This window comes from Olea europaea, unplaced genomic scaffold, assembly GCF_002742605.1.
Source record: "Olea europaea var. sylvestris unplaced genomic scaffold, O_europaea_v1 scaffold524, whole genome shotgun sequence".
Lineage (NCBI taxonomy): Eukaryota > Viridiplantae > Streptophyta > Magnoliopsida > Lamiales > Oleaceae > Olea > Olea europaea.
The window spans coordinates 29,042-50,010 of NW_019263560.1; the positions used below are offsets into that span (position 1 = coordinate 29,042).

At 35.8% G+C, this 20,969-nt stretch overlaps 1 protein-coding gene across 1 annotated transcript; it reads right to left on the reverse strand.

The window, feature by feature from the left end:
* Positions 1–532: 532 nt before the first annotated feature.
* LOC111388712 (N-alpha-acetyltransferase MAK3) lies at positions 533–14,014 on the reverse strand. Its single transcript, XM_023013496.1, has 4 exons — positions 13,766–14,014; positions 13,529–13,649; positions 12,872–12,927; positions 533–982 (listed from the first exon to the last, which is right to left on the reverse strand). Exons 1-4 carry the CDS (start codon positions 13,937–13,939, stop codon positions 749–751), a joined length of 585 nt encoding a protein of 194 aa, XP_022869264.1. The 5' UTR covers positions 13,940–14,014; the 3' UTR covers positions 533–748.
* Positions 14,015–20,969: the final 6,955 nt, after the last annotated feature.

Sequence of the window (20,969 nt, forward strand, 5' to 3'; positions counted from 1 at the left end):
ATTTATGTTACATACAATGCAGCCTTTGATGTCGATGTTGTCAGGATAACTTCACATTAATGCACGATTTGATAGCATTGTCCAATTGAAAGGGAGAAAAAACGAAGAAAGAAATAAAAATTTGTTCAAACATGCAATTAATTCCCCATTTGTGTTTATATATAATACAGCCTTTGGTCAAGCTGGCTCAGATGTTGATGTTGCCAGGATAACTTCAAATTAAGAAATAAATAAATAAATAGGTAAGGATTATACCCCAACACCATTAAAATGCTAACAAATACATAGAATAAGACTGCCTTTTAGCGCACGATTTGAGATGATTGTTTAATTGAAAGGGAAAAATATAAAGAAACAAAAATTTGTACAAACCTGCAATTAATTCCCCATTTGTGTTTATATATAATGCAGCCTTTGGTCAAGCTGGCTCAGCTGTTGATGTTGCCAAAATAACTTCAAATTAGAGAAAAAAATAATAATAAAAAAAATGGTAAGGATTATATCTCCAACACCACTAAAATGCTAACAAATATATATAATGAAACTACCTTTCGGTGCATGATTTGATAGCATTGTTTAATTGAACAGGAAAAAAAATAAAGAAATAAAAAATTGTTCAAACACGCACTCAAAAGTTCTGGTAGCTAAGTGACCTTACTTCAATAAATTTCTTATGACATGAAACAATGTATCTGCTATATTACACAATTACAGTGAATATCTAGCTGTATAACATAAAAATATCTTGTTACATGCTGTTTTGGAGCATAGAATTTTCTTCAGGCTGTATGCCACCTGTAAGAAGCCTATGACTCTCATTGTCTGTTGGGAAGTTAGATTCCGGGCGAGGAAATAGCAGCTTGAGTCGAAAAGCATCTACTCCATTCAAATAATACCGGAAAAGTCTCTTAGCTCTGATAAATCCAAGACGACTGTATAATGCAAGCGCTCCTTTATTTGTAACTTCTGCTTCTAGAGTTACCTTTAAGAGGACAAGCAGAAAAACACCAAGTAAATAACTCCCTACATACTGATGTGGAGATTAAATGAAAAAAGGAGCCAGAAACAGCTGATTACTATTATGCTCTTGTGTATGCTCAGATAATTCAGTAGGCTTTACGACGACACCATGCAAAAGTGTGACGCAAGGGGAAAGAGAAGTAAATGCCACCTCTTCCTTCAACCCTACAATTTCTTTCTGCCCATTCGGAGCAAACCGGACACAACAAGAGAATAACTGAATGGACATGTCTCTTCTAAAATGGTAGAAGGAAACGCAAGTGGCTATCCTATCAAATGAGCTAAAGACATTGACTTTTACATAATTTCTTTTGGAAAAAATAATGGTGCGTTTTGTTTGTATTTCTGTTTTTCATTTTCAATTTTGAATTCATTTTCTATTTTCAGTTTTGAGGGATTATTTTAAGATCATAGAAAACACGCTTAGCTTATCATTTTGAAAAATTGTTTCTCAAAACAAAAAACTAGAAAATGCTTTCAGTTCAAAAATATTAGAAATAATTTTATTACATTTTGGACTTTGGAGGAGCTCGGAGAGAGATTGGTTGATGAGTATTTGTATTTGAGTAGATTTTGTGTGATTTTATTAATCATTTTCATTTGAGAAAATTTTAAGTTCATTTTCTTTGTTTTGAATTTTTTGAGTGTTTTCAAAAAATCAAAAAACGTTATTTTGAATTTTATGTTATAAAAATTTCCTTGTTTTCGAAAACCCATTTTTGAAAATAATATACCAAACATGTTTTGAGTGTGATATAATTTATAAAACTAAAAACTGAAAATGGCCTCAATACGACAAACCAAACGCACTCTAATTGATACAATCTGATAGAATTCCAATTCGGTTGAAGTATGAAAGGAGCAAGAAAATAACTGGGGCAAAAAAGGAAAACAGCTTGAGGGAAAGTCAAACTACTTCACATGTCACTCACAGAGGCAGTTAGAAAGCTGTTACAGGATCAAAAAGTCTATAATTAGGGAGGGAAAGAATGAGGAAGCCATCCTGAAAATTAGCAGGAACTATTGAAGAGTATTGGTCTCTCGAATACCAAATATTCTCTTGAATGCCAAATATCCTTCATTTCATTTCCTTGTTGCTGAATACAATTACAGAGCAGTAGATATTGTGCTTCTGCCATCTAAATACAGTCTTGTACTTGAAGTTTCTTACAATTACATCAATATAAAAGCCATTGTTTAAATCCTCGTGTTGTCTTTGTTTTCCTGTGCTCTGTTTTTCTGTAGAATTCAGCCACCGGTGCAGGTACCTATTAATTGGTATCAGAGCATCCCTTGGAATATGACTTTAACAGATAGAGTGGAGGAGTTGGGACGGGGAGAATTGAAAGCTACCACGAAAGTCTCTTAGGTAGAATGGAGGATTTTCAATTGTGGCTCAAGTCAATGAAGTTAGAATTTCGTAGGATGCCAAAAATTGAGAAAAATGTCCACAATGATAAAGCAATTCGAGTATACTCACCCTTTTACCTTCACCATGGATTCTGTAGAAGCTTCAAGACGGGAAGAGGTGAGCAAAGAAACGAAGGAGGCTTGCATGGGGCCATGGCGGCCTGAATTGAGGTGTAGATGACTGGAATTACCCATGTTCGACGGGGAGAACCCGGAGGGATGGATTTTAAAGGTTGAACGCTATTTCTACGTAAATCAAATATTAGAGACAGAAAAGTTGGAAGCGGTGGCGAAATGCTTGGAAGGTGGAGCTCTGTAGTGGTATCAATAGCAACAGGGCCGGAACTGGATCCGAAATTGGGAAAAATTGAAGGAGCAACTCTTGGAAAGGTTCTGGTCAACGCAAGGCGGCACAGGGAGGAGCGATTTCTGGCTCTCCAACTAGAGGGATCGATGAGAGAATACTAACAGCTGTATGAGACCCTGGCTGTTCCGTTGACAGATCTCTCAGATGCAATCATGGAGGAGCACTTCATCAATGGGCTTAAGACAGAGATTAAAGCAAAAAAATTGCGTTCTAAGACACATTGAGCTGGAGCAATTGATGGATACAGCCAAAAGAATTGAGGAAAAGAATTATCGGATTTATAGCCCATTTTCGGGATCTGGTCTAGTTAAAAGTAAACCCACGTTAAATTCCAATTAGCCCATGAATAATCATCCAATTCCTTTGAAATACTTCTATGGTTCGTCCCAAAATTTCACCCCCAATCCCGTAACAACAGCTGGAATCAGACCTATCGATCTCGGCAAAGCCTTGATCCCACCCCTAGAAGCAACTTAGTGAGCCGGAATTGCAGGCCGAGGAGGATCTTTGCTTTCGTTGCAATGGGAAATATGCAATCGGTCGTCTATGCAAAATTAAGGAATTGCAAATAATAGTAATCTACTGCGAAGAGGATATGGGAACATGGAGAAAACAGACACGGAGGCATTGGACGAGAGCAGCAGCACGACAGCCTTGGCAGAAGTGATTGAGTTGTCCTTGAACTCTGTGGTTGGGTTAACACCCACCACAAGCTATGAAAATCACGGGAAGGATTCGAGATCAAGTAGTGGTGTTAATTGACTATGGGGTGACCAAAAATTTCATTGCTGCATAATTAGGGTAAAAATTGCAATTACCCAGAACAAAAATGCAGGATACGTGATAATTGGTAAGGGTCAAGCAGTGCAAGGGGTCGGGATTTGCAAAGGGGTGATACTGAGCTTGCAGAATTTGGAAATAATGAAGGACTTCCTTCCTTTGGACTAGGGGAGTTAGGATGTAATTTTAGGAATGAAATAGTTAAGCTTGCTAGGTAAAATGCAGTTGGATTGGGGTTCATTGTCCATGAAATTTCAAGTAGCGAAATCAGCAATAACCTTGCAGGGAGACCATAGCCTTAGCAAGTCCTTAGTATCGATGAAATCCATGTTGGAGGCTTTTCAGGAGAATGGGGAGAGGATTTTATTAGAATTGGGCAGTATCTCAGAGAAGCTCAATGAAGTGAGGGTGGACGTACCAAAGGAGCTGAAAGCATGGTTGATAGAATTCGACATAGTTCTTTTATGGACCCATGTGGGTTACCTTTACAGCGAGAAAGGGATTGTGCAATCATTGTACAAATAGGGACAGCACCAGTGAGCACGTGATCCTAACGATACTCGTACATCCAGAAAATATAATCGAGAAGTTGGTCTGGGAAATGATAACTGCAGGGATGGTAAGAACGAGTACTTGTCCTTTCTCCACACCGATCCCGTTAGCGAAGAAGAAAGATGGAGGACGGCATTTTTGTATTGATTATCAAAGTCTGAACAAGGCAACAATTCCTGACAAATTTCTAATCACAATGATTGAAGAATTGCTCGACAAACTACATAGGGTCACCTTCTTCACAAAGTTGGATTTGAATTCTGTTACCAGATTTGTCTCTTATGTGCCTTTTAGATTAACAAATGCACTGGGAACTTTCCAAGCCTTGATGAATGAGATGTTTAAAGATCAATTGAGACATTCTGTTCAAGTGTTTTCTGATGACATTTTGGTATATAGTCGGGATATAGAGGAATACAAGGGTCATTTAAGACGGGTACTGGAGATGTTAGAAAGGAATCAGCTGTATTTTAAAAGAAAAAATGTATATTTTGGCACAGTAAGGTGGAATATCTGGGAGATGTGATTTCACAATGTGTGGCAGCTGGCTGTTGGAAAACTAAAGCCATTATGAATTGGCCTAGCCCTTAGTCACTCCACGACCTCCATGGATTTTTAGGGCTTATTATAGAAGATACGTCAAAGATTATGGGAAGCTAGCTTAGCCCCTAATTTAAAGGTTGAAAAAGAACAACTATTGGGACGAGGTAGCTAAACAAGCCTTCCAAAAGCTTGGTTTCACTGCCTGTATTGCAATGCCAAACTTCATGTGCACGTTGGTAGTAGAGACAAATGTGTTGGGGAACAGTTTGGGAGCAATTTTGATGCAAGAATGATCCCTATGCTTTTTTTAAGTCACGCCACTTAATCCTAACAGCTGCAAAAAGTTAGTATATGAGCAAAAGTTGATGGCAATTGTCTTTGTAGTTTAGAAATTGTAGTATTACCTCGTACGACAACATTTTATAATACAGAAGGATCAAAAGTTTGAAGTTTTTGATGGAGCAAAGAGTGGTGAGTCCGGACTATCAAAAACACATGGTTAAACTTATGAGCTACTAGTCTGAAATTCAGATTGGCAGGGTTGGAGAACAAGGCGACGGACACTCTTTCCCGTGTCAACCACCCGATGGTTTTTAATGGCTTTATCAGTCCCCAGGGATAGCTGAAACAACTAGCAAAAGAGTTGGAGACTAACAAGAAACTCTGCGAACTCAAATAGAACTACAGCAAAAATCCAATTATCCACATCATACACTATAGAATGGACAGTTATTATTCAAAGGTGTTGTTATTGTTGAAGGGGTCAACTCTAATTTCCTTGATGCTGCATGAAGGGCATGACGAAAATGTGGGCACCCATTCAGGTTTTCTAACAACATATAGGAGGATCGCAGGCAATGTTTATTTAGAAGAAACAAAAAGCGACTTCCATAGATACGTCAAAAATTGCTCCGTTTGTCAACTAACGCCCCGTTTTTTTTTCAAAATGCATTTTTCTCTCTCTTCTTTTTAACCACACATTCTTTATTAAAATAATATTACACGTAAATCAAAAAAATTTCCTTATTTCTCAACTACACATTTCATATCAATTTACTATTCTAAAATGTATTTTTACATAAAAATGTCTATCAAACACCCCCTAAATTAATAAATGGCTTTCTCACCAGGGGTTCTAATGCAGACTTTAGCGATCCCAGAACAAGTATGGGAAAACATCGGTATAAATTTCATTGAAGGTCGGCCTAAATTGTGAACCATAGACACCATTCTTCTGGCTGTGGATCGGTTGAGTACATACACTACTTTGTAGCATTGAAGCATCCATTTTCAAATACTACGATAGCAAGTTCTTTTGTTAAAGAGAATCCTTCTCAATGGAGTGCCTCGCTCAATTGTGTTTGATTGAGACAATTTTTATAAACAGATTTTGGGAGGAAATTTTTTGCCTACAGGATACTAAATTGTGCAGTAGCACGGCTTACCACCCCCAATCTGATAGCCAATCGAATGTGGTTAACCACACATTGGAGACTTATTTTTTTTGTTTTGCATCGTCGAAACCAAAAGCATGGTTGAGTTGGTTATCATAGGGTATGTTATTGTACAACACTTCTTATCACACGACAGCTAAAAGAACTCTGTTCCAAATCCTATATGGGCATGAGCCACCAGTACTGCTGACATTGGAAAGAGATCTACACAATTATCCATGGTGGAACAACAACTAATAGAGAGGGACTAGGTTTTGGAGGAATTAAGAGTTCAATTGTCACAGACTCAAAACAAAATGTAAAGAACATCAGATACATGCAGAAGAGATGTCCAGTTCTAGGTGGCAATTTGGTTTACCTCGAATTACGACCCAATCACCGGAAGACCTTAGCAGCCTGGTTGAGCGAGAGTTGGCTCCAAGATATTATGGACCCTTTGCAGTTGATACGAGGGTTGACCCCAATCACATACAAATTAACTCTTCCAGCTTCTAGCAACATCCATCCTGTTTCTACGTTTCTCAGCTCCACAAGACCGAAGGAGATGCCAAACTCGTGACATCTATTCCAAGCCAACGAATGAAGACTTGGAAATGTTGGTGGAACCTTAAGGAATCTTGGGCGAGAGATGAGGTATAGTAAAGACTATTTGAGGTGTTGAGGTGCTCATACAGTGGAAGGGACTATCTTCGTTGGAAGCTACTTGGGAACCTTACAATCTTCTGTTACATCAGTTTCCAAAATTTCATCTCGAGGATAAAGTGAATATCGTGGGGAGAGTAATGATATTCCTCCGATTCAGTTGAAGTATGAAAGACGCAAGAAATGAAAACAGCTTAGGGGTAATCCAACTACTTCACAAGCCCATTCACAGAGGCACTTAAAAAGTTGTTACAGGATGACAAAGTCTATAATTAGGAAGGAAAAGAGTGAAGAATGCATCCCAAAAATTAGAAGGAACTATTGGAGTATTAGCCTCTCGAATGCCAAATATCCTTCATTTCATTTCCTTGTTGCTGAATACAATTACATAGCTCGAGATATTGTGCTTCTGCCATCTAAATACAGTCCTATACTTACAGTTTCTTACAGTTACATCAACATAAAAGCCATCATTTAAATCCTCTTATGTTGTCTTTGTCAATGAATAGTAATTGATTCTATTATTTCTCGATAATTGTACAATGCAAAGAGTTACAATTTATAATACAAAGAAATCTGTAAAAACGGAAAATTCTAATCTCCTAACACTAAAAGGAAATCAATTAATACTACGGAACTCTCATTATGGATAGAAGATAATTTTCAATCAATTTAGCCCTTCTCCTTATTTGGTACGATTCGAATTTCCACTCCTCAAGTTGGATCATAGATGTTAATTATGTCCAACTTGCATATGAAATTATCAAAGCTTTGTCGAGGAAGTCATTTGGTAAAGATATTTACAGTTTGTTCTTGTGTAAGGACACAAGTCATGCAAATAGTCTCTTCCTCAACATTTTCTTTTATGAAGTGTCTGTCTACTTCTATAAAATTGGTACGATCATACTAAACTGGATTAAGTAAGATGTTCATTGTCGCCTTTTTATCACAACATATTTTGATAGGAAACTTTACTTCGACATGCTACTCTTTCAGAAGTTTACTCAGCCAATCTTTTACATATTCCTTGTGCAACAGCTCTGTATTCAATTTGGCACAGTTTCTAGGTACTACGTTTTGTTTCTCACTTCTCCATGTTATGAGGCTTCCCCACACATAAGTGCAATAAGCAGTAGTTGACCTCATATATTCTATTGTGACAATCCGCACCTGTGAAGACTTCAATCTTCTTCCTTTCACTTTTCTTGAAAAATAGCAATTTCCCAAGGAGCCTTAAGGGTATCTTAATATCTTGTAGACCACTTCTAGGTGACTTTCCTTTGGAGAATGCATATGTTGGCTTACAAAGCTCACTACAAATGCAATGTCAAGTCTAGTGTGTGACAAGTAGATTAGCTTTCTAGCTAGTCCTTGATATTTATTTATTTTCATTGAATTTCCGACAACTTTTTTTGGCTTCCACTAGTGTATCACTTGGTTTGCAACCTAACACGCCGATTTCAAATAAGATGTCAAGAAACATATTTTTATTGCGAAACGCTGATTTCCTTTTTCGATCTCGCTACTTCCATTCAGCATTTGTCCCAGATCTTTTACCTCCAATTCGGTAGCTAGACATATCCTTAGTCTTTCAATTTCCACTACATTGTCTCCTCACAGAATGATATATCAACATATACAATTAGGATTGTCTTAATCCCATCTTCAAATTGTTGGTAAAACATAGTGCGAACCGATTGCCCTTGTCAATATCCTGGACCTTTCAACAGCTTCACAAATCTATTAAACCATGCCTTTGGCTACTGTTTGAGCCAATAAAGAGATTTCTTGGGTCTGCATACCCAATCTCCTTCATTTATCTTGTTGAATCCTTGTGGTAATGTCATAAATACTTCTAATTTTCCATTTAAAAATACATTTTTTTTACGTCAAGTTGTTGCAGAGGCCAATTCAAATTTACAGCTAAAGGCAGGAGAACTCAAATAGTATTCAATTTTGCTACTGGAGCAAATGTTTCTATGTAGTCGATGCCATAGGTCCCGTGTGTATCCTTTTGCAACCAATCGAGCTTTACACCGTCCTATGGTCCCATCAACTATGTATTTCAAATTGAAGACCCATTTGCAATCAATTGGTTTCTTCCCTTTTGATAGGTCCAATACCTCACAATTCTCATTTTTCTCCAATGCTCTCATTTTCTCCAATACTGTTTATCTGCACTCAAGAATTTATGTACTATTAAGATGGGATGTGAAAGCACCGAATCCTGCAGATAGAGCATTATAAGGCATGAATTTTGAAATAGGGTGTACTCATGATTGTGTTTGCTTTCTGAGAACAATAGGTAAACCGGGGATTTATGAAGCTTCATGAGGAGCTATTATCGGTTATGACTCTTTTGGTGCTTCAAATGTGATGTTCTCTTTGTACTTTAATTTTGGCTTTCGTAAGTAGACTAGTATCTCTTTATCATTTTGTTTTTCAAAATCCATCCCTGCATTTAAATTCTCTTCAATTAATAGCATACTAGATGGTAGGATAGATTTTATTCTTGTTGTAGGTTTAGGAGGAGTGAGATCGAAGTCAAGTAACCGATCTTCATGTATGGTCTTCCTCTGAAGAGAGATTTTGTTAAAATACGAAGTATTTTCGAAGGTGGCATCAAGCCTTACAAAGATTTTCTTCGTGGAGGGATCGTAGCACTTGTAGTCCTTCTAAATAGGAGAGTATCCAATCAAAACATATTTAACTGCTCGAAAATCAAGTTAACCCTGTAAAGAGTGAATATAAACGAAGGCAGCACATCCAAACACTCCTAAGGATAGATCGGAGCTGAGTCAAGAGGTTGGAAAAAGTTTCTTAAGTTTTTGGAGAGGCGATTCAAAGTTTAAAATACGACTATGCATTTTGTTGATTAGGTAGGTGGATGTCGGGATAACATCTCCTCAAAACATTTTTGCATGTTTGTAGTAAACATCAATGCATGAGCAACTTCTAGGAGATGCCTATTCTTACATTTGACAATCCTATTTTATTGGGAAATGTTGATCCAAGAGCTTTGATGAGTTATTCCACATGTTTGGAAAAAATCACCCATGGTATTATTGAAATATTTTGTGTCATTATCCGTGCATAAAATTTAAATGTGTTTAGATCATGGAGTGAAAATTGATAAATATGAAATGAACATCTGATTTATCTTTTAGTAGGTAAACCAGCAAATTCAAGTATGATCGTTAATAAACGTCACAAGCCACTTTGCATTAGTATGATTGGGAATTTGTGATGGCTCCCATAAATCGCTATAGATCATAGTGAATGGCTTGGAAGGTTTGTATATGGACGTCGGGAATGATGTACGTTGATGTTTTGCAGACACATATTTCACATTAAATATCAACGAACATTTTATTCATAAAATTGAAGAAAATACACATTTCAAGTACTAAAAGATTGGATGACACATTCTAAAATGCCATAACAAAACTTCACTATTTCTAGAAATAGAATGCAGAAAATTGTAACGTGACGTCGTTTACTCACATCAATCTTGTCAAAGTATTAGAGCCCGTCACTTTCCTTAGCACTACCCATCGTCATCCCCGATGATAGATCCAGTGATATGGGAGAAATTTAGCAAAGCAATTTGATTTTTTTGTCAAATGGCTTATAGAAAGTAAATTGCATGATAACTTTTGAACATGAAGGATTCTAAAGTTATAAAATCAGAATTTTTAATACACCTTTTTCTTGCGATTGATAACAGTGAACCATCTACAATTCTACCTTTCAGATTGCCAGCACAAGAGATGTATGAAAAGAATAGGTGGTGGAAATCAATCATGTAATCAGATGCTCATGAGTCAAAAATCCAAGGAGTTTTAGATTGGTGATTTGTAAGGCTCTCAAAAATTACCTCTATAAGCTGGTGAGCTAAAAGGGTTATTTGTAAAGGTTCGACTCGATGATTGAAAGCTAGAAAACATTTTGTAGAGTTGCTTCATCTGTTCGAAATTGAAAGCACTACTTGACTCGGATTTTCCTGTTTGGTAGTCAATAAAGCTTGGTATCTACAAGTTTTACTATTTTGCCTCGGTTTCCAATTGCTCGATTTTTCCTGTATATCCAAACACATATCTTCTTTGTGTCCTGATTTTTTACAATGCTCACACCACGGTCAACCTCGTTGGTTTGGAATTAGCCCGATTGCTACACCTTTAGAATATACTCTCATCATCCCAAGATCATATTTGGACCATGATTCAAGCCCATTCCACTATTAGACCTAGCCATTAGCCCATTACCTCCATTAGTTAGCCCATCATTAGGCAGCCAAAACCTTTTAGAACTCAGCTCAAACGCCTCTGTTGGAGCTCCATACGCATCAGTCATTCAGCATGATCTTCCTCTGGTCCTCTTCTTGCCTCACCTTCGCAAAGACTTCCCCTGACAAGGAAAGAGGTCATCGGCCAAGGATCCAACTATGAACATCATCGAGATTGCGATGGAGGCCTACTCACTCTTTCACTTTCCAGTTTCTTTGTGGCTATTTCAGCACACTTCCACTCTTCTTCCAAACTCAGGTCCAATTCTTGCCACAATTTCAATTTGATTTCGAAAATTTTAGATGAGGTTTCTGAATCTGAATACATCTCTTTTACAGCCTCTCAGATGTCTTTTGCAATTGGAAGGAACAAATATGTTTTTTTTTTTTTTATAGCAAGCTCCATGGAATTAACAGGCAAGGCAACTGGAAAGTGAAGGAGTGAGTAGGCCTCCATGGAATTAACAGGCAAGGCAGTCACCAACGACTTCTCCGTCTTCCATTTTTGAAGGAGAGCAATGTTGGTTGAGGCAGGCATCTTGATTTCCCCACTTAGGTAACCAAGTTTTCCCTTTCCATCAACCATTAGTTTCATCGATTGTGCCCATTCTCGAAAATTCTTCCCATTCACTATTTCTATCGTGAGTTAGAAGAACAAAATTTTCCATTCCTCCTGTACTAAAGGCAGACGTGACTTCAGATTTAGATTCAGATGTCATAGAGCCTCTATTATTCGTGGCTGCTTCGGCCATGTTTTAGTTAGGTTAGGAAATAATCTAGCTCTAATACCATGAAGAGAAATTGAATCTATTATTTCTCGATAATTGTACACTGTAAAGAGTTGCAATTTATAATGCAAAGGAAGCTGTAAAAAAGGAAAGTTCTATCTCCTAAAACTAGAAGGAAATCAATTGATATACTACACAACTCTAATTATGGATAGGAGATTATTTTCAATCAATTCAGCTCTTCTCCTTATTTGGTATGATTCGAATTTCCAGTCTTCCTATGCTCTGTTTTCTATAGAATTCAGCCATCGGTACAGGTACACTTTGGAAAATTTTTGTATAGATTGATAAAATTGTTATCAGACACTTGCCATTTCCCATTGCAGGGCATTTTACTAGCTAAAATGTTCATTCTAAACCAGCATAGTTATCGCATTCCTAAGCGGATTGAAGTGTCTAGCCTCTAGCCATTGTGGTGACAAAAATAATAGAACTTCAAGCTTGACTAACATAATAACAGTTTTGCATTATTCTCAAGCTAAAAAGAAAGGAAGTACCAAAGGAACATAACAACATATTATGCTTTAGAACAATATAAAAAGAAAAGGAAACAAAGTACAAAAAAATGCCAACATGATTTCATATGAATTGTATATTGTGGATCCTAATTCTAATTTGGAAGATTACTCAATTATCATTGATTCCGATACAAAGGAGTAACTCATGAGCTGTCATGGGCACATGCATTCCCTAGTTCCATGAAACAAATTATCACGGAATGGCCAAAGAAGAGTCTTTGGCTACTGCCTACCAGTGCAAATGTGGTTTGAAGTAATGATTTTTTTCGAGAATGTGTGGTTAAAAAAATAAGGAAAAGTTTAGACTTCATGTGTAGAATTATTTTATGAGAATGTGTGGTTGAAAATGAATTTTAGAAAAATGAGTTATTAAAAAAATTGGGGCCAAACATAGGCATAATTTTCATTGGTTGTTAAAATAAAGTAAATATGGAGCAATTTAGAATGCTCGATTCAAGTAATAAACACCTAGCGACAATCCAAAACTCAATGCATCAGTTTCAATGATATACCTCTTCACAACCTGATTCCATCATCACTTTAATTGATCTGGTAACAAGTTCTGTAGCTGAAAACAGAAAAAAAGAACATCTAACTCTTCAAGTACTTTCTATAAAATGGAAAGAACTACAAATGAATTTCACTGACAGTTCTTTGGAAACATAGACATACTTCCATTGTAGTTTGTCTCAAAATTATTCCTTACAAGTGCATAGTATGGTAAACAGACGCCTATTATCTATCTATATGACCAATACAGTGTTGAGGCACCTAATTTATAAGTAAGCAGTTGTAATGTTATCACCATGATTCGGCTTGCTGTCTACAGAGGGGAAGAGATAAAATAGGATTTTGAACCAATAATGTCCGGATTAAAAACTTATTGCCTTGGCTTAAATGACACATGGATGCCAAAAAATGGCATTTTTTGGCTTATTTCGGCAGTTTAGTAGTGATGCAACAGATATAAGCCAGCTTCTTTTACGAGAGAAGGCGCACACACAGATACCTCTGCCTCTAAGTGAATAGGTTGTATTCGGGAGAATCGATTAGGCTTATAACTTTCTGAAGAATAATTATAAGAATCAAAACTAGTGATTTCCAACAAGAATCGTTACATAAATTCTAGTGAATATAAAAATTGGAAGAGTTAGGGATAAGAGACTCACCAATACCTCTGCCCCTGTAAGAATTGAGAACGACAAGCATAGCGATGTAACCTCTGAAAGTATTGCGATGCTCTCCCATCTTGCACACTACAGTGCCAACGCATTTTCCCTTGTGAAATGCCTTCATCAGATACACATATTATACAACAAGCCAACATTATTCAACAACTACTCAATCAGTAATGAAGGATCAAGAGAGAATAAAACAATAATGATAGCAGTAGAGGAGTTACTGACGAGGAAAGAGAGTTGGGGCCAGAGATAGACGAAGTAGCGATAAGTGAAAATGGAATAGGGTTCGCTCAGCTCCTGGTCAACCAGATTCATAATCAATGGCAGGTGATGCTCCCCGTTATAGCTCACATACTCTATCTCTGAACCATCGAACTGAGCCTTTCCTTCCATTGCCATCTCCGCCCAACGCCGTCTTGCGCCAAGCAGAAACTCGTTTCAGGAACGCAAAGACACGATCAGTTAAAAAGGAAAGAAATCCGGTTGGGCCTTAGAAGAATGCTCGAATAAGAAGGCCCTACACAACCCCATTTTGTTGGGCCAGTATATCACAGAGCCGCCTGTGTGGATGCTGATCCACTTGATATCAAAGACTTGTCTTGCCTGGATCACATTGAAAAACAAATAATCAAATGTGCTAAGTACTCGTTTGGTACTCATTAAATTAAATTTTATTTTTCTCTCTTATTTTTAATCACACAATTTTTTATAAAATAATATTACACGTAAATCAAAAAAAAATTTCTTTTTTTTAACCACTTATTTTTTTAAAAAAATAAATTATTCCACTCATTTTTATTTTCAAAAAATGAAAGCCAAACGAGGCATAAATCGAAATAAAAAAGGGTTATGTTTTGAAATTCTAGCTTCAATTATTGAGTTTTGGCTACCTTCTCAAAAGTGGGAAATTAGTCTACTTACTTTTCAACTCGTTCTTTCAAAAATTAGACGTAAGAATTTTTTTCTTTCAAAAATTAAGTATTCCCATTCCCCTTTCCCCAAACCACAATCATACCTATACAACAACTGTCACACGCCGCCACTACCACATCACTAACATCGCCCATCACCACTGCTTCCCTGTGTTTGTAGCGATCGAGAAAAAAACATCGTGTCATTTAAAAAGAAAATTTTCTTGTAGAACTCAATAATAATTTGTGTTATATCATTATGTCGATACAACCCTTCTTAAGAGTTCAAATTAAATATTTGGTCGCGATAGTAAAGTTTTGCGCACTTGTCCTTTTTGTTTAAAAATAATAATAATAATTGGTTATGTATCAAGTTTTTATTAAACGACAAATTGTTTTTATTTATTTATTTTATTTATTTATTTATTTATTTTGGTTATGTGATTTGTGACGACATACTTTATATTAATTGTTTCTTATATATTAAGTGCATAAATTTTTAAAAAAAAATAGATAAACAGATTATGTTGTATCAAACAACCCCAAAATTCATCCATTATATTTATTTCTTCTCACTCACAGTTTTCATCCGCTAATGCATTCACGTTTATATTTTTATCATCCTTAAATTTGACTTTTCTTCCACTAATCATTCCATTTGGATCAACCACTGAGTGTCATAACTGTAATAATCACTTAATGCCCATTATACTAATTAAAAAAAGGAAAAAAAAAATTGTCATTTCATTTGAAAAAGTAACCCGTACATTCATAACTCAACCATTTATACACATAATTAATATTCCACTTACCATTGTTTTTAATCCCATTTCGATTCCTGCCAATCATCATCATTGTTATGTATTTGAAAAACAATAATCTTCTATAACCTCTAAAGCCACGTTTTCTCTCCTAAACTATCATACTTATCCATAAAATTGTTTTGCCCTATTTCCCATAGATATAAGGCACTTTGAAATTTTAAAATTTCCTAAAAGAAAGGCTAGGAGGACGCTGCATCATATTACAAATCGAATGCAAAATGGTGTTCAAACTCTTAGCATTTAAGGTAGGGTGTTCCGGCTCTTTTGTATGTAAAGTAAAATTATTTGTTTTCGATTTGTATTAGATTTATTATTGTGTTGCTTCCTGAGAAAATGGAAACAACATTTGGTGGTCCAAATAAGCTATGAAGAGATGATTTACGACACTTGAAAGGGGTCATCAAACCCTGAGAGTCCTGATAATCGGTTCGCTTTGCAAAATTGACGTTGACACAAATAACCAAAGTTTGTATTTCTACTAAATTTTACAAGTTAAATCGAGAACAATTAGGGAGTTAAGGCGGGAAATTGATGAGTTGAAACAGGCCTTGGCTACTGAGGCTACACCTCCAGCACCTCAAGCTCTTCCAGTTCTCCAAGCACTATCAGTGCCACCAACATACCCGACTACATCGCCATTTTGACGGTAGAACAATTTAATAGATATTGATTCCCTATCTTTGATGGCGGGAAGGACCCTCTGGTAGCTGAGAAGTGGTTGCGTACTATTGAGAAGATCTTTCGACACATCTCTTGTCCAAAAAATCAAAAAGTATTGTGTGTTGCGTTTATACAAATCAGAAGAGCAAGCCATTGGTGGGAATCCTTATCAGTTTCAGCACCTCGAACAATACCTCTCTCATGTGCAACTCAAAATGCGATCTTTCTCATGCTAGGGAAGCTAATATATGATATAGATCATATCAAAGTCCTCGATCGAAAGCTCATGCCGAGGGAATGAATCCGTAAATAAAATGTAAAACAATTAAAGAATGAAGCAAAACCAATAAAAAGATTAAATTTCAACTCCTAAGAAACTCATTATATGTGGAGAATTTGGTGGGGACTGTCATAGGCGTCAGACGATCACCCTCCATTGTACCTTATCTCCCTGAAGTCAAGCACCAAGAGCTCTTCCAATCCTTGATGGAGGTTGGCGGTCAATCACAAATGGAATATGAACCACAGGAAGTCAAATAATACCACCTACTAGTCTAAGCACCTTCGATGTAACGTTAGGCATGTATAAGGTCTGAAAAACATAAAAAGGCATGTCTACCCCGTAAGATACCTCCCACCACAACATCCAAGACTCCACCATCTAACTTCATATGTTCGGGTTCAATTGGGTCAACGCAAGGCCATATGTCCTCACTTGCAAAGTGAAGAAATGGATGTAATGGCAATCTGAGGCTAGCTTTGAAAACGGCCTCACTATCAGCAACACATCCCTACCTCGAGTAACACGTATGCTCATCAGGGTCTGGCAATACAACCCTATATTGTCTAGTATCCTATAATCTTCTCTAAGTTTCACGAAGCCTGAGGTTTTTATCCTAGAGGGCAATCTGATGCCCCTTAATGAATCGAGGTTTCTATTAGGCTATCAGGTCTTTTCATATCATTTTTCCTACCTATTACGACCTTCGATACCAAGTTAAACGATAAGGCTATGGGTTCGCTCAGACAGAGGCTACCAAGGCCAACCTATCTTCAGCTGTCTCATCAGAAATCCTAGAATCAACCATTTCTCACAGAAAACACAAAAAGAGGTAGAAATTCAAGGGGTTTCAAAAAATTTACCTATACACAATTATTGCTAAGGTAATAAACAGCTTGAAAGTGAGCAATGTTGTCAAAAACTGGAACAATATTCTCGAAGATTGGTTTTTGCAAAGTGTTCGTGCATTTTCAATTTTTTGAAAGTTCAAAACAAATGAAGAAGCAACCTTTTATAGGCTAAAATATCAAGCCTCACCCGTTAGATCAAATTACAAAGTGAGCTTGATCTTCCATTCGTCGATCAATCTACACCGCTGAGGTTAAATGCCAAACAAATTAGATGCCCAAGATAAAGTAGTGTACATAAAACTGGCATGAAGCTCTTCCTCTCAAACTTCAACCATATTACGCCAGATTAGCACCAATGACCTAAAAGAAGCATGCGTTGGAGGTAGTCAATGCTTTAGCCAGTTTTCTTGGAAATCTAAAATAGCTTTCAAATCATTGACACACAACCAATGAAATTTCTCATTAGCTTAGAACCTCGCAGTCAATGTCCCAACGTTCGAAATCCTGATGTACCTCGTCTCAGCCTTCGTAACTTTTCTTAAAGTTGCTATCATCCAAAGCCTCATCCTCAAGCAAGGACCATCTCTCTGCCTTCACAGCGTTTCTCAAGGTTGCTATAATTTAGAGCCTCATCTTCAAGCAAAGACTGCACCTCCACCTTCAAAACTTTTCTCAAAATGGATATCATTTAGAACCTCGTCCTCAAGCAAGGACTGAAAGTCCATGCATTATATAAATATCTATATATGAACTTGGGGGACTATAGGGTTTCCAATCGAAAATTTAAAAATTAATTCCAATAATTTTATAAATGCCCAATTGAAGTAAAATATTTCGAGCTAATACATCACATCTCCATATTAAAAGTTCAGGCATTATATAAATATTATACATGGACTTAGAGGACTATTGTTACTCCTCTTATAGATGTTCCAAATCATTGCCAACGTGACAACCAACTAAGCAAGTCGATAAGGCCCATGCTCCACATCACCACGCATCGTCGAAGTGCTGAGGTAGGGTAGTCCACTAGCGCATCTATGGGATAGGTCGAGGCCCCAATGTGATATTTTCGAAAGGGTATATTCCGAAGTGGTAAGAGGTGGAATGTCGCAGTTGGAGTGATATCACTTTGCCTAGTCTATATTAAATCTAGAATCTTTTATACAAAGACCTAGTTAAAATAAAATCCACACGATTGATTGATGTGATATTTGTATAGTAGACGCCAAAAGGACAAGTCACAAAATCCACTCATTAGGGAGCATTAAATGTTTATCTACCTAGGGACTAATTGATTGACACCTAGGTAGAGATGCCTTGGCTAGCAGATGCAGCCACTTGTCCCTTCATACAATGATACCAAATCCACCTCTTCCCCTATAAATACTCACACTTATTTACATTTAAAAGCTAATGCAATCTTTACACATAAACTTACACTTTGCTTCATTATCTTGAAATTGACGTGTTGTTTTCTTTTTTTCTTCACTGTCAACAGACTTGACTGTCAGAGTGCTCATGGCCGCCTCCACCACCACCAAAAAGATCACGAGTAACTAACAATTCATTACTGTGCACAAGATGGAATGAGTATTTACATGTTGGCCACGTTATCTCTAAGAAAATTGGGGTCAATAGCTATCCCCTTAATCAATTTACCTCTTTCAAGTTCAAATTGATTTTGTTTAACTAATTTAATTTCATATCTTTGTGTGAATCTAGATAAACCTAAATTAAATGTATTAAATCTCTAAGGATATATATGTAAGCGGTGCGCTAACTAAAAAATGTATCTCTACAATTTCATACTAATTACCAACTTTTATTATGTGGTTTAAACATTGTTCGGCTATCTTCGTAATTATCACTTACAAATCAATGAATTAGTGGCCAATTGATCGAAAACATTTAAAATAGAAGTAAAAATAATTCAAAAATCAATTGAAGGTTTTAAAATTTTTTTAATTAAAATTAAGGTTCAAACTAGGTTACAATCATTTATCCTAAAATAATTACTTAATACACATTATTAGAGAAGAAAAATACAAGAAGGAATTAAAATACATTGCCGAGTTTAAGTAAAAATGAAAAGATGAAAATATTACACTAAAATTACGCCTTCTTCTTATAAAAATCTTGAAACCCTAGCCTTAATTCTTCCTCTTTTTGAGCTCTCTCTTCTTGTTATTGGTACTTTTATTTCAAGATACGTCTTTGGTTTGTATAATATTTGTACAATAAATTCCCAAGGTTCGACTTGCATATGTGTATAATGAAACACTACAAGCCTTATTTCAATTGTCGGACTAAGACGTATATTTTTATATAATAAGATTTAGACAAATTTCTTATTCAACTTGAATTCCACAGTGTGTGATAGAAACCCAAAAAAAAAAATAAATAAATAAATAAAATGCAATACCGTCTTACAATTGGTCTAATTTTTAATGTAACTTTAGTCCTTCATATTCTAATATTTGTAATTAAATCATTTTGATCAGATGCAAGTTTCGGAAATTTACAATTTAATCTCCCAAACTTTTCAAATGTCAAATATAACTATCAAAACTCATGAATTTTTATCGTATCCTCCATTAATACTTCTAGTTGATCATTTGCAATCCGATTAATCTTCAATTGCATTGAATCAACTTCAATATATCCAATTTTGGAAATTTTTTTCAGTAATTAGAATAATTTGCACAAATTAAGTAGATAATCGTCCAATTCATATATAACTAAATAAGAATAGAAGCCCGAATAATTACATTTACTAAATACTCCTAAACTTTAACTTTTAATCTCGAACAAGACTATCTATTAAACACACAAGCAAACCAAAAATATATATAACTTCATTAGATGACTTTGTCAAACACGTATTAAGTATTGAAATCGTTTGCGAGTTCATAAAAAGTTCATACATAATGCAACTAAACTAATTCTTTATTAATTCTATGCTTCATCAATGTGTGTGTATGTATAATCAATCTAATCAGCATGAAATTTTAAGTGGATTATTGTTCGATCCTTAATAGTCAGATATTTTCTCTCTCTCTGGAAGGTTACATACCTTCAAGCTTATTTTTCAATAACATATCTAGATGTCGATATTTTAAGGTTTTTTACACAATACTCTTTCCTTTTTCGCTCGTATTTGATTAGGTTTTACCAATGAAAGTCACTATTTCAATATGTGGTGATTCTCCCTATATTTGAATGTCTCGACCTTTAACCTTCCAACTAGCATAATAACTCTCACCAAAAGCCTGGAATTCAAATTAAGTATCCAAGGCTTATTCGGACAAAAATAGTGTTTGTAGTTTTTTTGCCAGCTGCTTCAACACACTGCTCTAAACATTGGTTATAAATAAGGTCATATTATCCAAGACCAACTTCACACAACAATGTAGGTAACTTTTTTCCTACGTGCCACAGCTATTAAGATACATTTTTTTTTTTTTGAACAAGTAATTAAAATCAAAACCCTATTATATAGTTATTTCCTAACTTCTACTTGTTAACCAAAAATATTCCATACATATATTTACATGCACGAAATCACACACATCAAAATAGTCTCCAACACCGGATCAACCACTTCCAAACTATTCTTTTATATCGGTTAAGTGGTTATATTTTTAATTATGATCTCGGTTCGTCTTCTTAAGTTCAAAAGTAATATCTATTATATCAATATAATCAATCCAAAAATGCATAGTAATTATCATTATTATTATGCTCAAAATAATACGATTTAACCTGAATAAGTATCAAAAACTGAATAAAATTACATCATCTAGTCACAATTTATGAAATAGATAATTTCAAATTCTTTTCAATTAGCTGGCAAAGCCATCCAACTCATACTAGCACTCATAAAGTAATAAGCAAATATTT